The following is a 22,745-nucleotide window of genomic DNA, read 5'->3' on the forward strand; positions in this document are numbered from 1 at the left end:
GATTGGTCGATGGTGGTCCTGATCAGCCAATCCGCTTGTGTGTTGGTGACTCCGGATATGTGTGCTGCCTGTAGTGATAGAAGATGCCTTTCTGCCCACAGGCCCATCGCTGCTGCCTCGTTCATCAGGAGGCGAGAGCGGGTTCCCCCCTGACGGTTTACATGAACCTTTGTGGTTATGTTGTCCATCAATAACAACACATGATGGCCCGCTAACTGTGCTCGGAAGTGTCTTAGAGCCAGATGGGCTTCCCTCATTTCCAACCAATTTATGTCGTTTTTGAGGTCGTTGGGAATCCAGCGACCCTGGGTCATCTGATCTAGGAGATGAGCACCCCAGCCGTAGAGACTTGCGTCCGTGGTAAGGACGAAGCGGTGATGTTCCAGAAACGAGCAGCCTTTTGCTAGGTCCTGGGACATCCACCACTGCAGGGATTTCCTGACCTTCGGGGGCAGGAGGATCCTGGTTTCTGTATGACTGGTGCCTGCCCTTTGGTTTGGCAGAAGTAACCATTGTAAGGGTCATGAGTGGAGGCGTGCCCAGGGAACGATTGCAAGACACCATCTTTCCCAGTAACTGGGATAGCAACGATAGTGGGACCCGTCTGAGTGCCCTTACCTTCTTTATCGTGTCTCTGATGTTGTTGAAATGGTCTCGAGAGAGGAACACCTGGCAAGATCTGGTGTTGATTCTTGCCCCCAGATGGACTATGTCGAGTGATGGCACCAGATGGCTCTTTTCTCTGTTCACAGAGAATCCGTGACCCTGTAGGGTTTGAATCGTTACCTGTTAGTCCAGTAGCGCCCGTTGGAAGGAAAACGACTGGATTAATATATCGTCCAGGTAACACTGTATTCGGATGGGAATTGACTGTAGGTGGGCCGCCACTGCATCCAGAATCTTGGTGAAGATGCAAGGAGCAGATGAGAGGCCGAAGGGAAGAACCCTGTATTGAAAATGGGCCCCTGCATAGCTGAACTTGAGAAAGTGTCTGTGGGCTGGCCTGATGGGCACATGTAAATAGGCCTCTTTGAGGTCGATGGATGTTAGATAATCTCCCTTTCTGATGCTTCCCAAAATTGAACTGAGGGAGTGCATCTTGAATCTACGATACTTGATGTGCAAATTTAGTTTTTTTAGGTCCAGGATGGCTCTGCTTCCTCCTGATTTCTTCTCTACTAAGAATAGAATGGAATAGAAGCCGGTCCCCTGATGAGGTAGGGGTACCGGTTCTATGGCCCTGATGGACAGCAGGTGCTGAATCTCTGCTTCCATTTGAGCCCTTTTGGTGGACTCCTTGAGAATGGAGCACTGGATGAACCTCCTTGGAGGTTCGGAGTTGAATTCTAGGCCTAGTGTGAGTGTCTGGAGCACCCAGGCGTCGGTGGTCGTGTTGTGCCAAATGGAAACAAATTTGGCTAGGCGACCGCCGATGGGATCCTGATCGGTATAGTCATTTGTTTCTGCGATAAGGCCGGAAACCGGTTCCACGGAAGGGGCGTCTGGCCTGTGGTTGTCTGGACCTGTCTTGGAAAGACTGTCTGTCAGGTGCTCTATCGGGGGGCGACTGGAAGGATCATTGGTAAGCCGGGGATTGAAACCCGGGATCCTGGGAACGAAAGGGCTGCCTGCGATAGAGGAGAGGAGACCGTCTGTCGAATCTTCTGGACATATAAGGGAGGACCTTCTGCTTGTCCTTTCCTTCGACTAAAATTGGGTCTAGGGCCTCCCCAAAGAGGGAACCGCCCTTGAATGGGGCAGCTGCCAACCGCCACTTGGTTTTCATGTCGGCTTGCCATTGTCTGAGCCAAAGCAATCTTCTGGGAGTGATGCTGGAGGCAAGGGCTCGAGATGCAAATTTTGCCGAATTAAGGGTGGCATCAGCAGTGAATTCAGCAGCTGCTACCAATTTATTTATGTCCTGATGCAATCTGGAATCCTCTTGAGGAATCCTTGCTTGCATTTGCCTAAGCCAGAGTAAAGAGGTCCTTGCGAAGAATGAGGCTGCTGTGGCTGATCTAATGGCCCATGCAGCCGCTTGGTGGGTCTTACGGGTGGAGAGTTCCGCCCTGCGATCCTCGGTTCGAAGTCCCTCTGCTGCATCTGAAGGAATTATGTTGGAGGAGGAGAAGGCCAAGGTGGCTACGGGGTTATCTATGGCTGGAACCTTAAGAAGGTCCTCGAGCTCCTGATCCGTTGTGTATATTTTCTTGTCTGAACCACTAGGGGTGGGAATGGTACCTAAGTGACCCCATTGACGCTGAATGATGTCTAAGAAGAGCTTAGGTAATGGAATTACCCGTTGCTCTGAAACTGGTTCAGTGAAAAGGAATTTGGTGGGGTCAGATGTATCTGAAACACCTTCGAATTGGTGTGAAGCAACCCCCATGTTGGCTGTGATTTTGGCCTTGTGTAATAAGGTATAAAAAAGTTCATGGCGAAAAAGCCCAGTGGGGGCAGGCTTGTCTGGGGCAGATTCCTCATCCTCTGATAAGTTAAAATCTGCCATGTCTTCTTTTTCCCCCAAAAGGAAATCCTCACTGTGGTGGGAAGGGGTGGGAGAACGTGTGCGTTGAACACATTTTCTGGTGTGATGGCTTTCAGAGTGGGATCTCTGGCCTGAAGATCCAGTTGGAAAAGGGGCTGGAAAACCTCTCTGAGTAAAGGCTGAATCAATGCCTTGAGAAATAGTTTGAATAATAAGATGGCGTATGTCCTGAGGAATACTAGGATTGCTGTCCTCTCTCTGAAGGGTCCCCGCTGCTGTGGGGGTAAAGGTGGCAGAAGGTGCCTGATGAGGTGGTTCTGGCATGGGTCTGGAAGTGTCCCCAAATACTGCAGTGACTGTCTCCTGGTTTTCTCCTGAACCACTTGGGAGAGTGGGGGACCATCCAGGTTGGTTTAACAGGGGCTGATGAAAAGCCTCAGTCTGCTGAGGTGAGGTAGAGTCTCTGATGCCCACTGGGGGGACAGGATCTTCCCTGCAATCCTCTGCTAATTTTTGTTTGGCCTTATCAAATTGCCTATTCAGGGCACGCTGCCTTCTTAAGGCATCCCTTTCTGCAGCAGCAGAGGTATGATGAGAGGCAAAAGATTTGAATCTGGTAGAGGGTACCCTAGATTTGGATCTGCTTCTATGAGGGGCTGGGGCCACGTTGGAATGGTGTCCCTGGGAGGGTGAGGAAGAAGCCTGGGAAGAAGACCTGCTGCGGTCAGCCATCTTGGAATAGAGGCCTGGAGTCAGTGGAAACCTCAAATAAATTTTCAAGTCACTATAGGCCCGATTCAAGAATCCTGGAATGAGATGAGAGGAAAAGGGCTGATTAGCACCAAGCCGACACCACGGCTTGAAAAGTGCCTTTAAGCTGCGTGGAGGGGTGCAAGGGGGGGGCAAATTTATGGCGCGAAGCAGACACCACTGCTTCTCAGGCACCTAGTCACCGCAGCATTGGCAGGGGGAGCTTGCATCCAACAACACGGATCATTCTCCACCCCTGCAAGCACGAAGCCGACACTACGGCTTCTCCTGCGCTCCGCTGGCTGCAACTCACGATTTTGAAGGTCCAGCAATGTCCCAGGCAGTCCGGACGATCCTGCGAGGCTTGGATTCAGCAAAATGACCAAAAAAAAATGGCCGCCATTGCTCTAGCAGCTCAGCTCATTTCAGGCTCCCAGCAGCAAGGAATAATAAAGAAAAGGGTTTTTTTGGGGGGGGTTTTGGGGGGGAGAGGTTTGAGAATTTTTTTTCTTTTAATTTAAGGTCCAAATATGCTGACTGGGGGGGCGTGGCCATGACCGTGGTGGGGTAAGGACCTTTCCTTCACTTCACAGGGCTTAATAATGAAGATTTATGAGGATTAATGCTGTTTGGAATGCACCGTTATGGATGAAAGTTAATAAATCATGAAGTGGAAGTGTTAATAGCCCAGCAGACTGAATTTAAAACTGGTAGGTCATCTGAAACTGCTTGAATTAAGGAGTTTTTACTGCGTGGGATGACCGAACTGGCAGACACAAGGAGTTTGGAATAAATTGCTGTCTTTTGCTTTCCTTATTATAATTATCGTGTTCTGTGTTAAATGCTGAGGCTAAGGAATATCAAAGACTGAATTTGTTAATGAGAAGAATTTTAATTGAAGAGATCGATCTTTTGTGCTGGACTGACTGGCTGATTGGCTGAAGAAGATTTTATTAGGTGGATATTTTTTTTATTATTTTTCTTTTGAGAGGAAATTAATAGCTTGTTTATATTACAGAAAACAAAAAAAGGACTTTGTTTTGAAGTTCAAGCTGGTTTGTTGTTTTTTTTCTCTCTGCCGACGTGGAGAAAAAATGGCGCTGATTAAGCTGTGAGGTTAAGCTGGAGGATAAAACATATGAAGAACGGTTGCAGGAACTGGGTATGTCTAGTTTAACAAAAAGAAGGACTAGGGGAGACATGATAGCAGTGTTCCAATATCTCAGGGGCTGCCACAGAGAAGTGGGAGTTGGGCTGTTCTCCAGAGCACCTGAGGGTAGAACAAGAAGCAATGGGTGGAAACTGATCAAGGAAAGAAGCAACTTAGAACTAAGGAGAAATTTCCTGACAGTTAGAACAATTAATAAGTGGAACGACTTGCCTTCAGAAGTTGTGAATGCTCCAACACTGGAAATTTTTAAGAAAATGTTGGATAACCATCTGACTGAGATGGTGTAGGGTTTCCTGCCTGGGCAGGGGGTTGGACTAGAAGGCCTCCAAGGTCCCTTCCAACTCTGATGTTATGTTATGTTATGTAATTGTGTTTCTTTGTGGAGTGAATATGACTCATAAGTTACTGATAAGCTACTAACGAGTGCAAATAAGCCGTTTCGCTTCAATTAAAAGATTGTCGTCCCTTGATCTTCATCAAGACCCTCTGTAAAATTGGTTTGACTGCTGTCCTTTGATCTTCACTAAGACTCTTTGAAAAATTGGAATCCCAGTTTGAGAAATTTTTTGGTTTTTTTTTTTTCAAAATGACTCAACAACTTTCAGAAACGCAGCAAATTGCTGCAGCTTTAAATAAAATTGGGGAAAAAATAGCAGCACTATCAGAGCGTATAGATAATTTGACATTTAAACTGACATCCGAAGTGCAAAATTTAAAGCAAGATATGGATGATAACTTTGCTAAACAAAAAGAGGAAATGACAATGATTAAAGATGAAATGGAGCAGCTGCATGCATGAGGCAAAAGTAGACCGGCAAATTGGCAAAATATTTTATAAAAATGAGCAGCAAGATAAGAGAATTTGTCTTTTGGAAGAAGAGATGAGGAAATATAATTTTGTTATCAGAGGAATCTCGGAAGAAAGGGAAGATAAATTGAAACAGCGGGTTTTGAAATGGATTAATGATTTGGATACGCAACTTACGCTCACAATAGCAGACCTGGCAAGCGTTTTAGAATTGGATATAGAAGGCAAAATGGTTCTAACAGGAATGTGCTTGCCAGGTTCGCAAATCTTGGTGATAAGTTGGAAGTTATGGCCAAGTTAAGAGAGTTGGGAGATGCTTTGAAGTTTGAAGGGAAGACTATTCAAGTCTTCCCGGATATATCAAGAGAAGAAAGGGCATGGAGATTTTTTAAAACCAATTACAAAAGTTTTGAGAGATAATGGAATTAAATACAATTGAGGCCACCACAACAATTGAAATTTTTTATAAAGGAAGGATGCGTACAATCACCCCAGATATAGATGCATTATTATATTTACGGAGCTTGGACTGATTGAGATGGAGGATTTAATGGAGATAAAAGATCAAATGCTTCAGATGGGTGGAACATACGTGGAAACATCAATCTCAGAAGAAGAAAAAGGGGCTATTGGAGGGCAAGACTCAAAGGGTTAAAGAGGAAAGAAATATCACCTGTGTTGGTTGAACAGAAGAAGAGTCGTGAGGATACAGTAGGAGAAGAAGCAGATAAGAGTCTTGGAAAATATGAAGCTGAATGCGGTCATCGCTATCTTTTTTTTGAGTGATGAATTTAAATAGACAGCCCGAAAGAAGTGCCCGGCATTGGCACGTCCCTCTCCCCATTCTCTTTATAGAGGCGAAACCGATGAGGATGTGGGGAAGAAGATTGTTTGTACTTTATTGTTTGTTTTGTTTTGTTTTTTCTTATTGTTGTTTATATGGTAGTTTAATGTCGGGTGGTGGGGGCACAGAAAGGAAGATGCGGGATAGGATTAAAAATTTATATTTTAAATGGGAGTTATAAAAATAATGTCATGGAATGTGAAGGGTACAGGAATCAGATTAAAAGAAGAAGATTGGAGCTTAAGATTAAAAGGATTTACCAGACATTTTATTTTTACAAGAAACCCATCAGAAATCTGAAGATTCAAATAGAATGTATATAAAAGGTATGCAAATATATGAAAAGCATTTGGAACTTCAAAAGCTAGAGGAGTTGCAACACTGATATCAGATAGGGTGTACTTTGAAAACATAAGGTAATTTTGGATGAAGATGGAAGATATGTAATAATTGTTGGAAATCTTAATGAGGAAAAAGTGACACTTGTTAATTTATATTTACCGAATGAAAACAAAGAGAATTTCTTGAAAAATAACAAAAATTTTGGAGAATGAAAGTGTAGGAAAGTAATTGTGGCTGGGGATTTTAATTTAATCAGAGATAAAATAGACAGTACTAATCCCACCCGCTGTGGAGGAGCAAATAAATGGGGATTTTAAATATGTGGATGCTTCAAACGGCGTGGTTGATGTGTGGAGAGAGGTTAAAGGAATTGAGAGAGTATACACTTTTTTTCTAAGATATATAATACATATTCTAGAATTGATTATATTTTTCTTTCTAAAGATTTGTTGAATAATGTGGATAAGGTAGATGTGGGAATTTAAAGATTCTGATCATGCAGAAGTTATGGTGGACTTAGATTTTAATTTTGAGAAAAAAGAAGCTATTGGAGATATGACGAGAAATTGTATAAAATGAAAAGGATAAAAATGGATACTTAAAAATTGGAGGAAAGTTGGAGATTAAATGATAACGGGAGGTTAAATTTGAAATTGTTTGGGATGCGATGAAAGCGGTGTTTAGAGGAGAGTATTAAATTATCAAGTAGGAAATATAAAAATTATAAAATTAAAATGGAAAGAGATAAAATAAGATTAAAGAATTGAAAATCAATTTTGCTTACTAAAGAAAAAAAATTCTTCAGGAGCTTAATATGTTAAGAAATAAAATGATAGAAGAAGATACAGAGTTAGTAAAAGAAATTTGAGATTTTTAAATAGGAATTTTTGAATTTAGTAATAGAAATTCTAAATTATTGGCAAAGATGGCGAAAGATAAAAGAGAGAAGAGAGAAATTGGAGTTTTGATAGATGATAGAGGTATAAGATGTTATAAAAAATTAGAGAAATGTGAAGTGGTTAGAAACTTTTTTCAGAATCTATATTCAAAGAAACCAATTAATCGGGGAAAATTGCAGAGTTATTTAGAAAAGTATGTGGTGAAAATTGATCAAACATATAAGGAATTGATGGAAGAAGATATAACACAAGATGAGATTAATGGAATAATACAAAAATTAAAATTAGGGAAAGCTCCAGGTGAGGATGGATTACCTGTTGAGTTTTATAAAGAATTTAAAGAATTAATAATACCAAGACTGCAAAAATTATTCAATGGAATATTACATGGTGGGGAAGTACCTTCGTCATGGAATAGAACGGTGATATCCCTAATTCCTAAACCAGATAAAGATTTAGAAAGGATTGAGTCCTATCGGCCCATTTCTTTAATTAATCAGGATGCAAAGATATTTACTGCTATTATAAGTAATAGATTAAATAGATTTATAGATAGATATATAAGTTATAATCAAGTAGGCTTTGTGAAGGGTAGATACATGAGTGATATTGTTAGAAGAGTATTAAATATTATAGATGTAGCTGAATATAATGGTGATAAAATTGGTATAGTATCATTGGATATTTTTAAAGCTTTTGATTCTGTACAATGGGAAACAATTAAAGTAATTGTGGAGGCTTTAGGCTTTGGTAATAAGTTTATACATGTTATTTCAAAATTGTACCAAAAGAGCAGTGCAAGAGTGAAGGTGAATGGAATATTAACTGAAGAGATAAAATTAGAAGCTGGTACGAGACAAGGATGTCCCTGTCCCCAACATTATTTTTATTGGCTATGGAAATATTGACAAAATGATAGAAAAGATGAAGAATTAGAAGGATATAAGGGTATAAGATAAATTTGTATGCGGATGATACTTTAATTATTTTGAAAATGTAGAGAAAGATTTGAAAAGATATATAAGCATTTGATAGAATTTGAAGAAATGACAGGATTGAAAGTAAATTGGTCAAAGTCAGAATTATTGATGGATAGTAATGGTAATGAGTCTGAGAATATGCAAGAGCAATTTGGGATAAGGATTAAAACACATTGAAATATTTGGGTATAGTGCTTTCACTTAAGGTTAAAGAATTGAAAAACTTAATTATGATGTGGTGATTAACGAAATTGAGAAGAAGATAGATAAATATAAAATTTTAAAGTTGTCTTGGTTTGGTAGAATTGCAATGTGTAAGATGATGTTGCTGCCCAAGTTCAACTTTTTATTCGAGATGCTACCACTAAATCTGACAGAGCAAGATATTGAAGGATATCAGAAAAAACTGGATAAATTTTGCAATGGTGTCAAAAGACCCAGATTAGTGAAGAAAATGTGGTATCAAAATCAAAAGGAAGGTGGATTAGGAATCCCCAAATTATTTAATTATTACTCTGCGTATGGTATGCGGATAGTGGTAAAAATACTTAAAGGTGAAGATAATTATTGGAGAGATTTAGAGTTAAGGGATATAGAGAAATTTGGATCAAGGTGGTGTTTAGATAAAGCAAATTTAAAATGTGTAAGTAGAAGTTATTGGTTAAAGGGATTAAGTAAAAATGTGGAACAAATTTGTTAAAATTTTAATTCGGATATAATCTTTTGGGGAGACAACTGAATTTGGCCGATTAAAAATAATATAAAACGAATGAAGTGATTAAAGAGGAAAATATAGAAATTATTAAAGATTGGATAAAAGTTATGGGAAATGAAAGGAGGAATAAAGAAATTATTGAAAAATTAGGGTTAAGTTGGTTTGAAAAATACAGATAGAAAATGGACAAAAAACTAAAGGAAAATTATTCGATAAATAGATGTGAAACTGAATTTGAATATTTAGTATCTCGGATTATGAAAGATGAAATTGGGCTAAAGGGACTCGTTAGTAGGGTTTATAAGATTATAAATTCTGATGAAAAATTACAAAGAGTGATGAGGACAAATTGGGAAAAAGATCTTAATATTGAAATACCAGAATCAGATTGGAATGTGAATTGGAAGAGTAGAATTATGAGAACTTTATCTATAAGGATTAAAGAGCACAATTATAAAGTTGTTTGAAATGGTATTTGACTCCAGTAAGATTGTCACAAATGGATAAAAAACTAGTAAAAATGTTGGAGATGTGAGTTGGAATTGGGGACTTATGAACATATGTGGTATAATTGTGATAAGGTTAAAAGTTTTGGCAACAATTGGAGAAAATGATATTTGAAATGATGGGGAAAGTAATAACATTGAGAGTGGAAACTATATTATTGTTGGTAATTAAGGAAATAGAATTAACAAAATATGAAAAGAATTGATTAGAATTATGATTATAATAGGTAGAATTATAATAGCTAGATATTGGAAACTAGATGTGATTTTTAGAATAGAAGAGTGGAATTCTGAAATGTGGAAATTAGCTTTAAATGATAAAATGACATGTGATATTAAAATTAGAAGTGGTGTGTATAAAGAAGATATTTTCTGGAAGACTTGGAAACCATTTGTGGACTTTGCGCTTGGAACATTGGACGCTTCAGTACCTGTACCTCGAGAACGTGGATTTTGGCAATCATGAGGATATATCCGAAGACCCAAATCTTCCTTTTATGTATAGCACAAGGGTGTAATAATGTATTTTCTTTTTGTTTGTTTGTTGCAAAAAAATAATAATAAAAAAATAAAATTAAAAAAAAAAAAAAACAAATATGCTGACTGAAGAGTCAAAGCAATGGAGCTAAAGGAGGTAGTCTCTCTATGGCCGACTGAGTTAATAAACTGGGACTAAGCAGGAAGAGGAGGCCATGTTTAAACAAATTCAACTCAGTCTCTGGCCAATCAGCTGAAGTTAACAACCCATTGCTTTGGACTCTCTAAGCAGCGTACAGGAGAACAATTAGAACAGGTCCAGTCTAAATTCTTAATTTCCACACTGCATCTCTAATACCTCATTATGCATGGAGGCCAGAATTTGGCAAGCTATGCTATTCTGCTGGGTGAAATTGATATTTCTCTCTACAGGCTTAGCGCCGCTGGTATTAGAAGATAAGTTTCAAAATGGGTGGAAACAAGAAGTTTATAATAAGGTCCCCCCCGGGACTCTCCCCCACTTATCTATTATCTCTGGACTATGAGTAGGCAAAAACCACACTCAAGCAACAATTGTATGATAGAGACTGGCAAATGGATGTGGGCAATATTACTCAGGTTACCATAACGGACAATCAGAGAGATACATCTTACCGTTAGCTAAGTATCTCACACACCTTAATATTCCAAATCAGAGAAGGGCCTTTAGCTTAGCCTGATGTAATACACTACCCTTGACACTCCTAGTTGGAAGATACAAACAGATCCTTACCCTTTAGGAGTACGTCATTATGACTCAGAACAAGAACAAACTACAGAACAAATTCTTTTGTACTGTTTTACACAGCATCCCAAAATACCCTAATTGCCCCACTCCTGACTAATAAAACAGGATATACCCTGTTTCCCTCAAAATAAGACATCCCCTGATAATAAAGCAATCGGGATTTTGAGCGCATGGCAATAAGGCCAAGCACTTATTTCAGGGTTCAAAAAAATATAAGAGAGAGTCTTATTTTCGGGGAAACATGGTAATGACCCAACAGTACAAGCAATTCTTACTTTCTTATATTAATCCCAAAATAATATATAAGATTACCAAGTTCTGTGAGATGGCATATAAAATTAGAAAAAGAATTACAGGTAGTCTTTAATGTACAAAAGTTCATTTAGAGACCATTCAAGTTACAATGGCACTGAAAAATGTGATTTATGACTGTTTGTCACACAACTGTTGAAGTATCCCCAAGGTCATGTGATCAAAATTCAGATGCTTGGCAATTTGACTCATATTTATGATGGTCGCAGTGTCCCGGGATCATGTAATCAGCTTTTGTGACCCTCTGACAAGCACAATCAATGGGGAAGCCAGATTCACTTAACAACCCTGTGACTAACTTAACAAATTCAATGATTCACTTGGAAACTGGCAAGAAAAGTCATAAAATGGAGCAAAACTCCCTTAACAAATGTTTTAATTTAACAATGTAAATCTTGGGCTCAACTTGAGGACTACCTGTATTTATTTATTTAGCGTATGATGGTATTACATTAACCAGAAGATTACAGTGTTAGTACCGAATAGTTGTTTGGCTGCCTAAGACTGATAGTCCGTTCGATTCACGCTTGCTTACTATACCAAAGTGCACCACAAGGGGTGAACTAGCTCTGCATCAGAATGGCTAATAGCGTTCTGGAGTGTCATCCGGGATTTTTTTCCTACATCGATGTTGCCTTGTGTTTTGGTGTCACATTTGGGCATGCTGGCACCAGTTGGGTTTCTACGTCTGCACCAGAGGTTCTGACCAGTTCTAGAGAACCGGTAGCGGAAATTTTGAATAGTTTGGAGAACCGGTAAATATCACCCCTGACTGGCCCTGCCCCCACCTATTCTCTGCCTCCTGAGTCCCAGCTGATCGGGAGAAAATGGGGATTTTGCAGTAACTTTCCCCTGCCACACCCACCAAGCCACATCCACAGAAGTGCTAGTAAAAAAAATTGAATCCCATCACTGTTCTGCACAAAGCGCTGTTATTTTTCCCACCCAAATGATACTTATTTATCTAATTGCATGAAGCATGGTTTTGAACTGATAGGTTGGCAGAAGCTGAGGCAAGTGACAGGAGGAGCTCAAACTGTCACACCGTGCTGGGACTCGAACTGCTGGAACACAGACCTTCTCATGTCTTTAAACTAGTGAGCCATCATACCTCTTTAGAAAAAGAATAATTAAAAACAATCAAGCTTGTTTGGGTAGGGAATGGCTTTATCTCAGTATTATCCACTGGTCATTTTTTTATTTTATGTTAGCTACTGTACTGTATTTTCCTCAGATTTGTCAGGGGCACTATAATTATAGATTTTAGGTAAGTTTTAACCAATAAGAATTTTATGTCACTCCTCCTTATTGATTTTTGATGTTCTGGATATTTTAAAACTATTTTTTCTCTTTTTTATTTCTGCTGTTTAGTGATCACAATAAAATCATTTGAATTTTTTATCATTAGAAAACATAAATTTGTAAATTAATGGTAGTATTCTTATAAAATTTATCATGTATTCAGTCTTTCAATTAGGAGGAACAGCAAAGTGGTGGCAGATATTTATTTAAGCACCATCCTAATATACGTGCCTTTCATTGTAACAGAATGAACACAATGTGGTCCAATTCTCTCTCTCTTTTTATAATAATTTAAATATTAGAATTAGAAAGATAAGAACTAAAAATTGAATAAGAAGCAAAATAGAATGTGCCGAAAAGAAAAAAATGCAATAAAAAAGGAAGGAAAAAATAACAAAATATTAAAGAAAAAGAAAATATATAAAGAAATGATTTTCCCTTCATCAGAATAAGTATAAACAGAGTAACTTATAGTACTTCCCTGATCTCTTCACATATTTCATCTCTTATCTATAAACAAATCCCTAAAACTTTAGCAGTCCTACTGGTAAAAGTCTATTAAAAGTTGAGGAAATAGCAGCATATATATTTTACTTTGATCACATAAACCAACTTCATATTCCTTCATTAAAAGTAGAAGTTTTGATCTTTAGTCCTTACAATTAATGTCCTAGATCTTTTCTTTTTCTTTTTTCTTTGACCTTCTCACAAAATTCTTTACCAAGTCTCCTTTTTAAATCCAATATAAGAAAATTATCCAAGTCACTCACTGGGTTTTATTATTATTTTTTACAAAGATATCAACTGGTTTAATTCAATATAATTTTTTTCTTTTTATTTCTGCTGTTTAGTGATCACAATAAAATCATTTGAATTTTTTATCATTAGAAAACATAAATTTGTAAATTAATGGTAGTATTCTTATAAAATTTATCATGTATTCAGTCTTTCAATTAGGAGGAACAGCAAAGTGGTGGCAGATATTTATTTAAGCACCATCCTAATATACGTGCCTTTCATTGTAACAGAATGAACACAATGTGGTCCAATTCTCTCTCTCTTTTTATAATAATTTAAATATTAGAATTAGAAAGATAAGAACTAAAAATTGAATAAGAAGCAAAATAGAATGTGCCGAAAAGAAAAAAATGCAATAAAAAAGGAAGGAAAAAATAACAAAATATTAAAGAAAAAGAAAATATATAAAGAAATGATTTTCCCTTCATCAGAACAAGTATAAACAGAGTAACTTATAGTACTTCCCTGATCTCTTCACATATTTCATCTCTTATCTATAAACAAATCCCTAAAACTTTAGCAGTCCTACTGGTAAAAGTCTATTAAAAGTTGAGGAAATAGCAGCATATATATTTTACTTTGATCACATAAACCAACTTCATATTCCTTCATTAAAAGTAGAAGTTTTGATCTTTAGTCCTTACAATTAATGTCCTAGATCTTTTCTTTTTCTTTTTTCTTTGACCTTCTCACAAAATTCTTTACCAAGTCTCCTTTTTAAATCCAATATAAGAAAATTATCCAAGTCACTCACTGGGTTTTATTATTATTTTTTACAAAGATATCAACTGGTTTAATTCAATATAATTTTTTTTTCTTTCTTGTAGCCTGTTATTTTAAAATCCATTTGCAGATCATTCCTAGTCTTGTCTGCTAAAATCTATTCCTCTTCCATAACATCTTTTAATTCAGCTTATCTTTAATGGCTGAAAATTAACTTCTGGGTCCGAAGTTGACAAGTATCCTTCTGTATACCCAATGGTAAAGTATCTTGCTTCCATGTGTTAGTAGTGGTAGTCCTTGACTTAGAACAGTACATTTAGTGACCATTCAAAGTTACAACATCACTGAAAAAGTGACTTATGACCATTTTTCACATTTATGACTGTTGCAGTACCCTCATAGTTACATGATCAAATTTCAGACACTTGGCAACTGATTCATATTATGACAGTTGCAGTGTCCTGAGGTCATGTGATCAGGTTTTGAAACCTTTTGACAAGCAAAGTCAATGGTAAAACCAGATTCACTTAACAACCTTGTTACTAACTTAACAATTGCAATGTTCACTTAACAACAGCTGCAAGAAAAGTCATTAAATGGGGCAAAAACGTTTCACTTAGCAACATAAAGTTTGGGCTCAATTGTTAAGTTGTGGACTACTTGTAAGTCAAATGTAAGTGTTCTTTGCTTTTACTTGTAATCTTTAATCCCTTCTAGTTCCTCTAGTGTCCAACCTAGTCCCATCCTTTAAAAAAAAAAAAAGAATTCAAAACAACATTTTCTGGTGGGAAGGATTCTTATAATTCATTTCAAAATTTATCTCAAATTGATCTAGACCTTTATTTAGTCTGTTTGCAACTTTTCAGAATCAACCTTGTAATCACACTTTTGCTGTTTATTCAAAAACCAAAAGATTCTTTAAAAAGTGTTTAAACTTGTATTTAAAACGTTTTTCATTAAGGATTGAAGGAGACTTGCCCAGTTCTATAAAAACTTGTCATTCCGAAGGTTCGTAATAGCTAAAAAGCAATTAACAAGCAAATTCAGAAAGCGATTAGAAAAGGAAGTGTGAGAACCCAGTGCCCTGTGGAAAGGCACCAACTGTGGTTTGAGCAAAGATGGCATTCTCTTATCTCCCAGAGCTCTAAAGTCACTGGAGACCACTGCCTTGCTGTCGCCTCTCAAGTAGCAACTGTCTGTAGCTACTGTAGCTTTGAGTGATCTTAAGTCCTCTGCACCTCAGGAGAGGAACTGTGAAGAGCCAATTCACTCACTCACTCTTCATTCTGCCATGGACTCAGCCACATTTTTAGCAGAGCTATCTTCAGTTTCCCATTTGTTTTCTGGAAGTCATAATATGTTCCCGTCTCAAGAAGAAAAGCATTTAATGTATCGAACAATGGCAACAGGAAATCCCTCAGCAAAACTGAATCCTGGTCAGAGCTTAATTTTAAACAATAAATCAAAATGAAATCGACTCATCGGCTGGCTTTCACACATTTTGCCAGTGGTGTATGGCAATACAACATTGCTTTTGATGAGTTTTTATCAATGAGGCTGTTTCCAAAACCAGGATCTGGAACTGAACAGTGTTTTCTTGAACCTAAAGCAAATGTTCCGCCAGTAACTCCTTGGCAATTCCCCGGTTGACAATTGGATTAACACTTGCAGCTGAGGACACATGAACTTCCAACTGTTTTGCATGCTGTGCTATAAAATATGCAAATTTTCTGTCATAAAAGAACCAGGGTTTTGTTGTGAGAAAAAATAAAAATGAACACAGCTCTGCATTTCTAGTAGGGCTCAAGTTGTTGTTCCTGATACTTACCTATGGGTACAATTTGCCATATGATGATGATTACAAACATAGTTTTCTAACAGGAAGAAACTTTTTATTCACAATATTAAGTGCCTGAAAGGTGAGTCAGTGGCAGACTATAGCTAACCATACAGTATGTACATATCCCTTGAGCAGGCTGACAGCTGTAGCATCCTGATCTGCAACAAATGTGTTACTCTTCTATCCATTCATTACCCCAAATTAGGTAACTTTCCTTCCAGTGTTGCTGATTTAAGGTGACTGTGTGTAAATAGTGTTTAAAAATGTTGAGTCTTGTCAACCTGTTCATCGCTGACACTTAACGTATCTTTTAACAACAACAACAAAAACTCTCACATCAAAAGGTTTCAGCAGTTAAGCAGAATAATTGACTCAGTCCTGAACATGTGAATACAAAATCTTGTCTTGCTGTGCTCAGTGGGAGTACACCTTAGGATTTCAGCTTTGAAAATATCTAACTGGTGGCAGAATAATTATTTCTTTAATGTCTGACATTTATTTCTTCTTTGACTTTTAAGAAAGACATTTTATTTGTGTGAAAATTAAAATATTATATGCCTAAGCATTGATTCACAATGTACAGGTAGTCCTCGAATTACAATTCATTTAGGACTGTTTGAAGTTATAATGGCACAGAGAAAAGTGACTTATGACCATTTTTCATACTTATGACTATTGCAGCGTCCCCGTGGTCATGTGATCAAAATTCAGACACTTAACAACTGACTCACATTTATGATAATTGCAGTGTCCCAGGGTCACGTGATCACTTTTTGCAACCTTCTGGCAAGCAAAGTCAATGGGGAAGACAGATTCACTTAACAACCGTGTTAATAATTTAACAACTGCAGTGATTCACTTGACAAATGTAGCAAGAAAGGTCATAAAATGAAGCAAATTCACTCAACAACGGTCTTACTTAGCAATATAAAGTTTGAGCTCAAAAGTGGTCATAAATCAAGGATTACCTGTATTTATAATAAACAGGAGCACAACTAAACCACACAGTAATATCATGAAAGATAGAAAACCTCAGAATGATCAGTAATGATTTGTTACAATTAAGGAAATGGGTGTAATCTGCCTTATAAAGACAAAGAAACTAGTACACAAAAATAGATTATTCCAGTACTGAAATAGTGTACTATTACACTGTGTGTAACAGGGTCTGGTTCTGAATACTCCCCACCATTTCTGAAGTGATCTCTGTAGAAAGGCTTTTCAGCAAGATCCAGTGACTAGACAGGTTCATGCAGTCAGTATTTTAGATCCCAGCATAGTATTTGAGTGTTAACTAATTCTTAATGCTGCCTACTTCTTTGGGAAGCCTAAGAAGGTGTTCTTTGTAATTATTTAATATATCAGATTGCTGCTGATATATTTTTTGTACCTGTAATAAAGACCTGTTTTTGAAGGCCTTTATTTTTAATACAATTTTAAACTAAAATAGTGATCAGCTTTCATGAAGAAATTGTTGGATTTTAAAAAGTTTTCTTGCTTCTTATACATGGTTAAACTGTTTTGTGGTTTTTTTTCATTCAATTGATTATTTATTTATAGACAGAATAATTAACAAAGATGCTTCCTCCCAGGACACAAAATTTTTCTATCAAGTATAGTGGATGAAATTGGAGAATTAGTTTCGTAACAGTGCTCCATTGAAAACTTTATCTCCAGACCATAAATTTAGTAAGGAAATTTTTGATTTCATCTTCTTGTCTTACATCATGAAGCATTATGTAAATCTCATAATGCTTGTAGTGACAAACTACAGGTAGTTCTCAACTTATGACAACAATTGAGGCCAAAATTTACGTAGCTAAGTGAGAAATTTGTTAAGTGAGTTTTGCCTCATTTTACGACTTGTCACATTTGTTAAGTGAATCACTGCTGTTGTTAAATTAGTACACCATTGTTAAGTGAATCTGGTTTCCCCATTGACTTTGCTTGTCAGAAAGTTGCAAAAGGTGATCACATGACCCCGGGGCACTGCAATCATCATAAATGTGAGTCAGTTGTCAAGCATCCAAATGTAAATCATATACCATGGGTATGCTGCAATGGTCATAAGTGTGAAAAATGTCACTTTTTTCAGGTATATATTATTTGTTAACCACATGCTTTCATCTACAATACTACTTTCATCAAGACAAGCATGAGTCACAAATTGATACTGATGGCAATGGTCATCATATAGAGTGTACTTACCCACCAGGGAGAAATTCTGTTTTCAATCACATGATGACCTACAGAGTATTTGCTTCCCAACATGTTTAAAATCCATCCTTTTCCAAAGCTCTACTGTCACCTGGCTCCACTGATGCCAGAAAAGTGTGATAGCAAAGACAGGATTCAATAAAGTGCATTTCCACCCAGCAACATCCAAGGAATTTGTTGGAGAAATTGTGGCAAAAATACAACTAAAGCCACAGGTTTAATGTAAAAAGTAAATTCTAAAGCTTTAATGCATTGGACCCTTAGTGGAGCTTGGCTATACTCATGTTTATTCAGAAGTAAATGTCACAATGAAGAGAGTTAGTCATTTGGGTAACACTAAGAATAATGTATGATTTTCTTTAGCTATTATGTACAACATATATGATTATCGCTTCTCATTTTCATTCCAAAAACATTGAAGGATAAGCTTGCCTAATTGCCACAATAATTATTTATGTATGTAATATACTGGAGACAAGGGGAGTTCTTACCTCTTTGGTCACAATGGCATTATAATATAGCCTAAATATAAGCATTTATCTAATAGTAGCTGCCCAGCTAAGGGGTATTTTGTCAATATATGTGTTTTTGATGAAAAAATACTGAAAGTGCTTCCTATTTATGGTTCTTTTACTTCATCCATCTATATCTGACAACTTAAAGCTATATAGTTCCCTTTTTTTAGGTTACATCCAGGTGTCTCAATTAAATATTTAAACAAAGACAGCTCTATTGTTTCTTTATTCTTCGCTGCCAACGTAAGACATGGTGGGTTATGTGTGACTGATGAGATACAATCCTTCATACTTTGACTTTAGTAAATAGAAGATTTAAAACACTTTCAACAAAAACTTAGCTAAAAAACCATTTGCAGAATGAAAGTTTATTTCATCTTCATATCCTGAAATACATGTTTAAATGCATTATGCCTTTATTATAAAGCAACATAGTGCTTTAATATTAATCTGTGTGAAGTAATCTTATTGTGCAAATTAAGAAAATGTACCTGGTCTCTTCATTACTGGATAGTGAACATTTTTTTATATATTATTGTCTGAAGTATTTTACCCTGGCCTGTGGCCAAAAAACTTTCTAGAGTAGCTTATAAGAAGTCAGTTCATGCCTACGGATTTATAATCTAAAAGATACAACATAAAAAGAAAAGGGATTAGCAGAGAAAAAGGAGAAAGTAAATTTAGGCATCATTAGTTAACATTTATTATTGTTTTGTTTTCTTATAGTTATTTCACTCTACAAACTAGCATATTTCCAATCTGATCTATCTATGAGTAAAGCACATCTCAGCAGGAAATTAAGGTTCATCCAAATCCGTCTATATACTCTTAAGTATACATAGTTGTCATGTCCCACAACGATAGTGGAACATATGGAAATGTAGACTGATTTAAACTAAGATATACATATATTATAGAGAGTTTGCATTCATGTATTATGACAGCTGGAAAAAGGAAGCAGCAGTCTAGAAATGAGCAAATGGTCTACATGTATACTACATCGTTAAAAAAGACTGTGTAATTTTGAACACAATTTCTTTGCATTATGAATAGAATCCCTTCAACAGTACAGTTTTGGAGTACATAGTTGTTACCATAGATTTTGCTTTCAGCTGATACAGGCAGAAAACATTTTTTGTCCATTATTTTCGTATATAGTATGATGCCACTCAGTCAAGATTTTTCAAGAACCACAAATGGACAGAGACAATAGAATGAATGTGAGTACCGTTATATAAGGTGGTATCCCACCTGCAAAATTAGAGTTCTTGTGTCCAAATTCACAGGAAAAATGTCAGTCAATGCCTATAGGTGGTTCTAACAACCAAAATTGGGCCTAGAATTTCAGCTGCTAAGTGATGAAGTCGTAAAGCAAGATGTCACATGACTGCAACTGCAATCCTGGCAATCCCTGTTACTGTCATTAAGCAAATTTTACCAATTATTAGCTGAGGACTCATCCCAAGGCCAAAGGGCACGGTTGAGGGGACATAGGCCAGTTGGGCAGTTGCAGTGCTTCTGCAGTCAAAAGTGGGAGGGGGGGCTATCAAATACCCACATTTTGATCATGTGACAGAATAGCCCTGCAATGGCTATAACTTTGGACAGAGGTCGTAAGTCCCTTCGTTCAGTACCTTTGTAACTTCAGTCGCTGAACAAATGGTTGTAAGTTGAGGACTACCTGCATATCACTATAAAACTGATATAAAAAGATCTCAAATACATAATTGTTCATCAAAATAAAGTTTCCTATCTAAATATTTTAAATGAATAAGAATGTAGCAGCAACTATTTTTACTTTGCTGTGACATTAAAACTTTCAGTTATTTTGGTTTTAGAGTGAAATTAACCCAAGGAAGAATATTTTGCCCAGAAAGTCAGTACAGAAATAACAAGATTTTAAACAAACAAGAACGCATAGTATTTTCCTTTCCTCACTTTTTGATTCGCAATCCTAGTTCATTTCCAAGATTTTAGAAACAGCTTAAAAGTGGAATGGTGCAACATAACCAACATTGGAGAAACTTCATGTGGAACATAAAATCTGCGATTACATCAAATGACTATTATTATTCTTTTTCTCTGAGACAAGGAAGAAGGATAAGATGTAATGACTTATGCAAGCTGTCCAGCTGAAACTATTTCACAATTTACTTTTTTTTTACACAAAAAACAATGTAGTGAAATATATTCTAACATTTATAATGTATAACAGCATGGCTGTTTATTTTGTCACATATACTAAACATTAAGTATGGTGATTCCTAAAGGAGTACTATTTTCATAAATGCCTGAAAAGTCTTTTGAAGAACATGGGGTAAACAGTTCCTCTTAAAGTTTGTGATAATGTGCCTCATTATCAAGAGCTTGCATATTTTCAATATCCACCCAACTCTGTGGTATTATTATAATTTTGAAAAGGTCAGAATGACAAAGATGTTGATATAAAAGAATCATCATACTGCAGGCATGACCTTCAATCAGATAGGGTTTCAAGTTGATTTATAAAATGAAGAATGTATCTGACGTATGGTAGCAGATTAGTTTTTAAATGGTGGTATATTTGTTTTATAATGAGCAATTAAACTTTTATTACAGATAAATTTAAATAATATGATTTGTTCTATTGTCCTTTGTAACTTGATGTGGTGAATGAAAGAAATCCTTAATTATAACTCTGAAATAGTTTATTAAAGTACTGTGTTCTTAACATTGTCTCTAGCATGACAGTCATGATATCTTACCATCTTCTTTTTCCCTTCCAAGAACTATATCATATATTATCCCATTCTATAGCCAGAAATACGATGCTAGATAATAATGATATACCCAGTGCTATGCAATGAGACAATTGTTAAACTGTGATCAGAAATACTTGGCAGGAATAGAAAAACTTGTGAAATTAGATACAGGTAGTTCTCGACTTACGACCATAATTGAGCCCATTTCTCTTGGCGAGACAGTTGTTAAGTGAATTTTGCCTCATTTTATGACCTTTCTTGCCACAGTTAGGTGAATCACTGCAGTTGTTTAGTACAGGTAGTCCTCGACTTATGACCATAATGTACACTGAGAGCATATGCACCAAGACAAATTCCTTGTGTGTCCAATCACACTTGGCCAATAAATATTCTATTCTATTCTATTCTATTCTATTCTATTCTATTCTATTCTATTCTATTCTATTCTATTCTATTCTAATTGAACTGAAAATTTATGTTGCTAAGTGAGACATTTGTTAAGTTTTGTCCCATTTTTACTTTTATTGTCACAGTTGTTAAGTGAATCACTGCAGTCATTAAGTTAGTAAGAAGGTTGTTAAGTGAATCTGGGTTCCCCCTTGACTTTGTTTGTCAGAAGGTTGCAAAAAGGGATCCCATGATCTGGGGATACTGCAACCGTCATATATATGAAGCAGTTGCCAAGTATCTGAATCTTGGTTGCATGACCGTGGGGATGCTGCAATGGTCATAAGTATGAAAAATGGTTGTTGTGACGTTGTAGCTTCACTAAATGAACTGTTGTAAATCGAGGAGTACCTGTAACAGTTGTTAAGTGAATCTGGCTTCCCCATTGACTTTGCTTATCAGAAGGTCTCAAAAGGTGACCACATGACCCTGGGACATTGCAACCGTCATAAATATGAGTCAGTTGCCAAGCATAGGAGCCACTGTGGCACAGTGGTTAGAATGCAGTACTGCAGACTACTTCTGCTGCCTGCAGTCGATTCTCAACTGGTTCAAGCCTTCTGTCAGCTTTGGAAGCCATACTAGCGTTGACACCTTCCATCTTTCTGAGGTTGCTAAAATGAGGACTTAAAGATTGTTGGGAGGGGGTAATATGCTGACTCTGTAAACCGCTTAGAGAGGGCTGTGAAACACTGTGAATAGAATAGAATTTTTTTTTGATTGGCCAAGTGTGATTGGACACACAAGGAATTTGTCTTGGTGCAGATGCTCTCAGTGTACATAAAAGAAAAGATACGTTCATCAAGGTACAACATTTACAACACAATTGATGGTCAATATATCAATATAAATCATAAGGATTGCCAGCAACAAAGTTACAGTCATACAGTCATAAGTGGAAAGAGATTGGTGATGGGAACGATGAGAAGATTAATAGTAGTGCAGATTTAGTAAATAGTTTGACAGTGTTGAGGGAATTATTTTGTTTAGCAGAGTGATGGCCTTCGGGGAAAAAACTGTTCTTCTGTCTAGTTGTTCTGGTGTGCAGTGCTCTGTAGCATCGTTTTGAGGGTAGGAGTTGAA

General features: G+C 36.9%; 1 protein-coding gene across 1 annotated transcript; it reads right to left on the reverse strand.

Annotated features, from left to right (window-relative positions):
- Positions 1-17,311: 17,311 nt before the first annotated feature.
- LOC131193132 (trafficking protein particle complex subunit 2-like) lies at positions 17,312-22,242 on the reverse strand. The gene is given in 4 exon segments (XM_058173055.1): positions 17,312-17,427; positions 17,430-17,496; positions 17,829-17,966; positions 22,183-22,242. Coding segments are annotated over 4 exon segments (381 nt in total).
- Between the last annotated feature and the right edge of the window lie 503 nt (positions 22,243-22,745).

Source organism: Ahaetulla prasina, chromosome 1, assembly GCF_028640845.1.
Source record: "Ahaetulla prasina isolate Xishuangbanna chromosome 1, ASM2864084v1, whole genome shotgun sequence".
Lineage (NCBI taxonomy): Eukaryota > Metazoa > Chordata > Lepidosauria > Squamata > Colubridae > Ahaetulla > Ahaetulla prasina.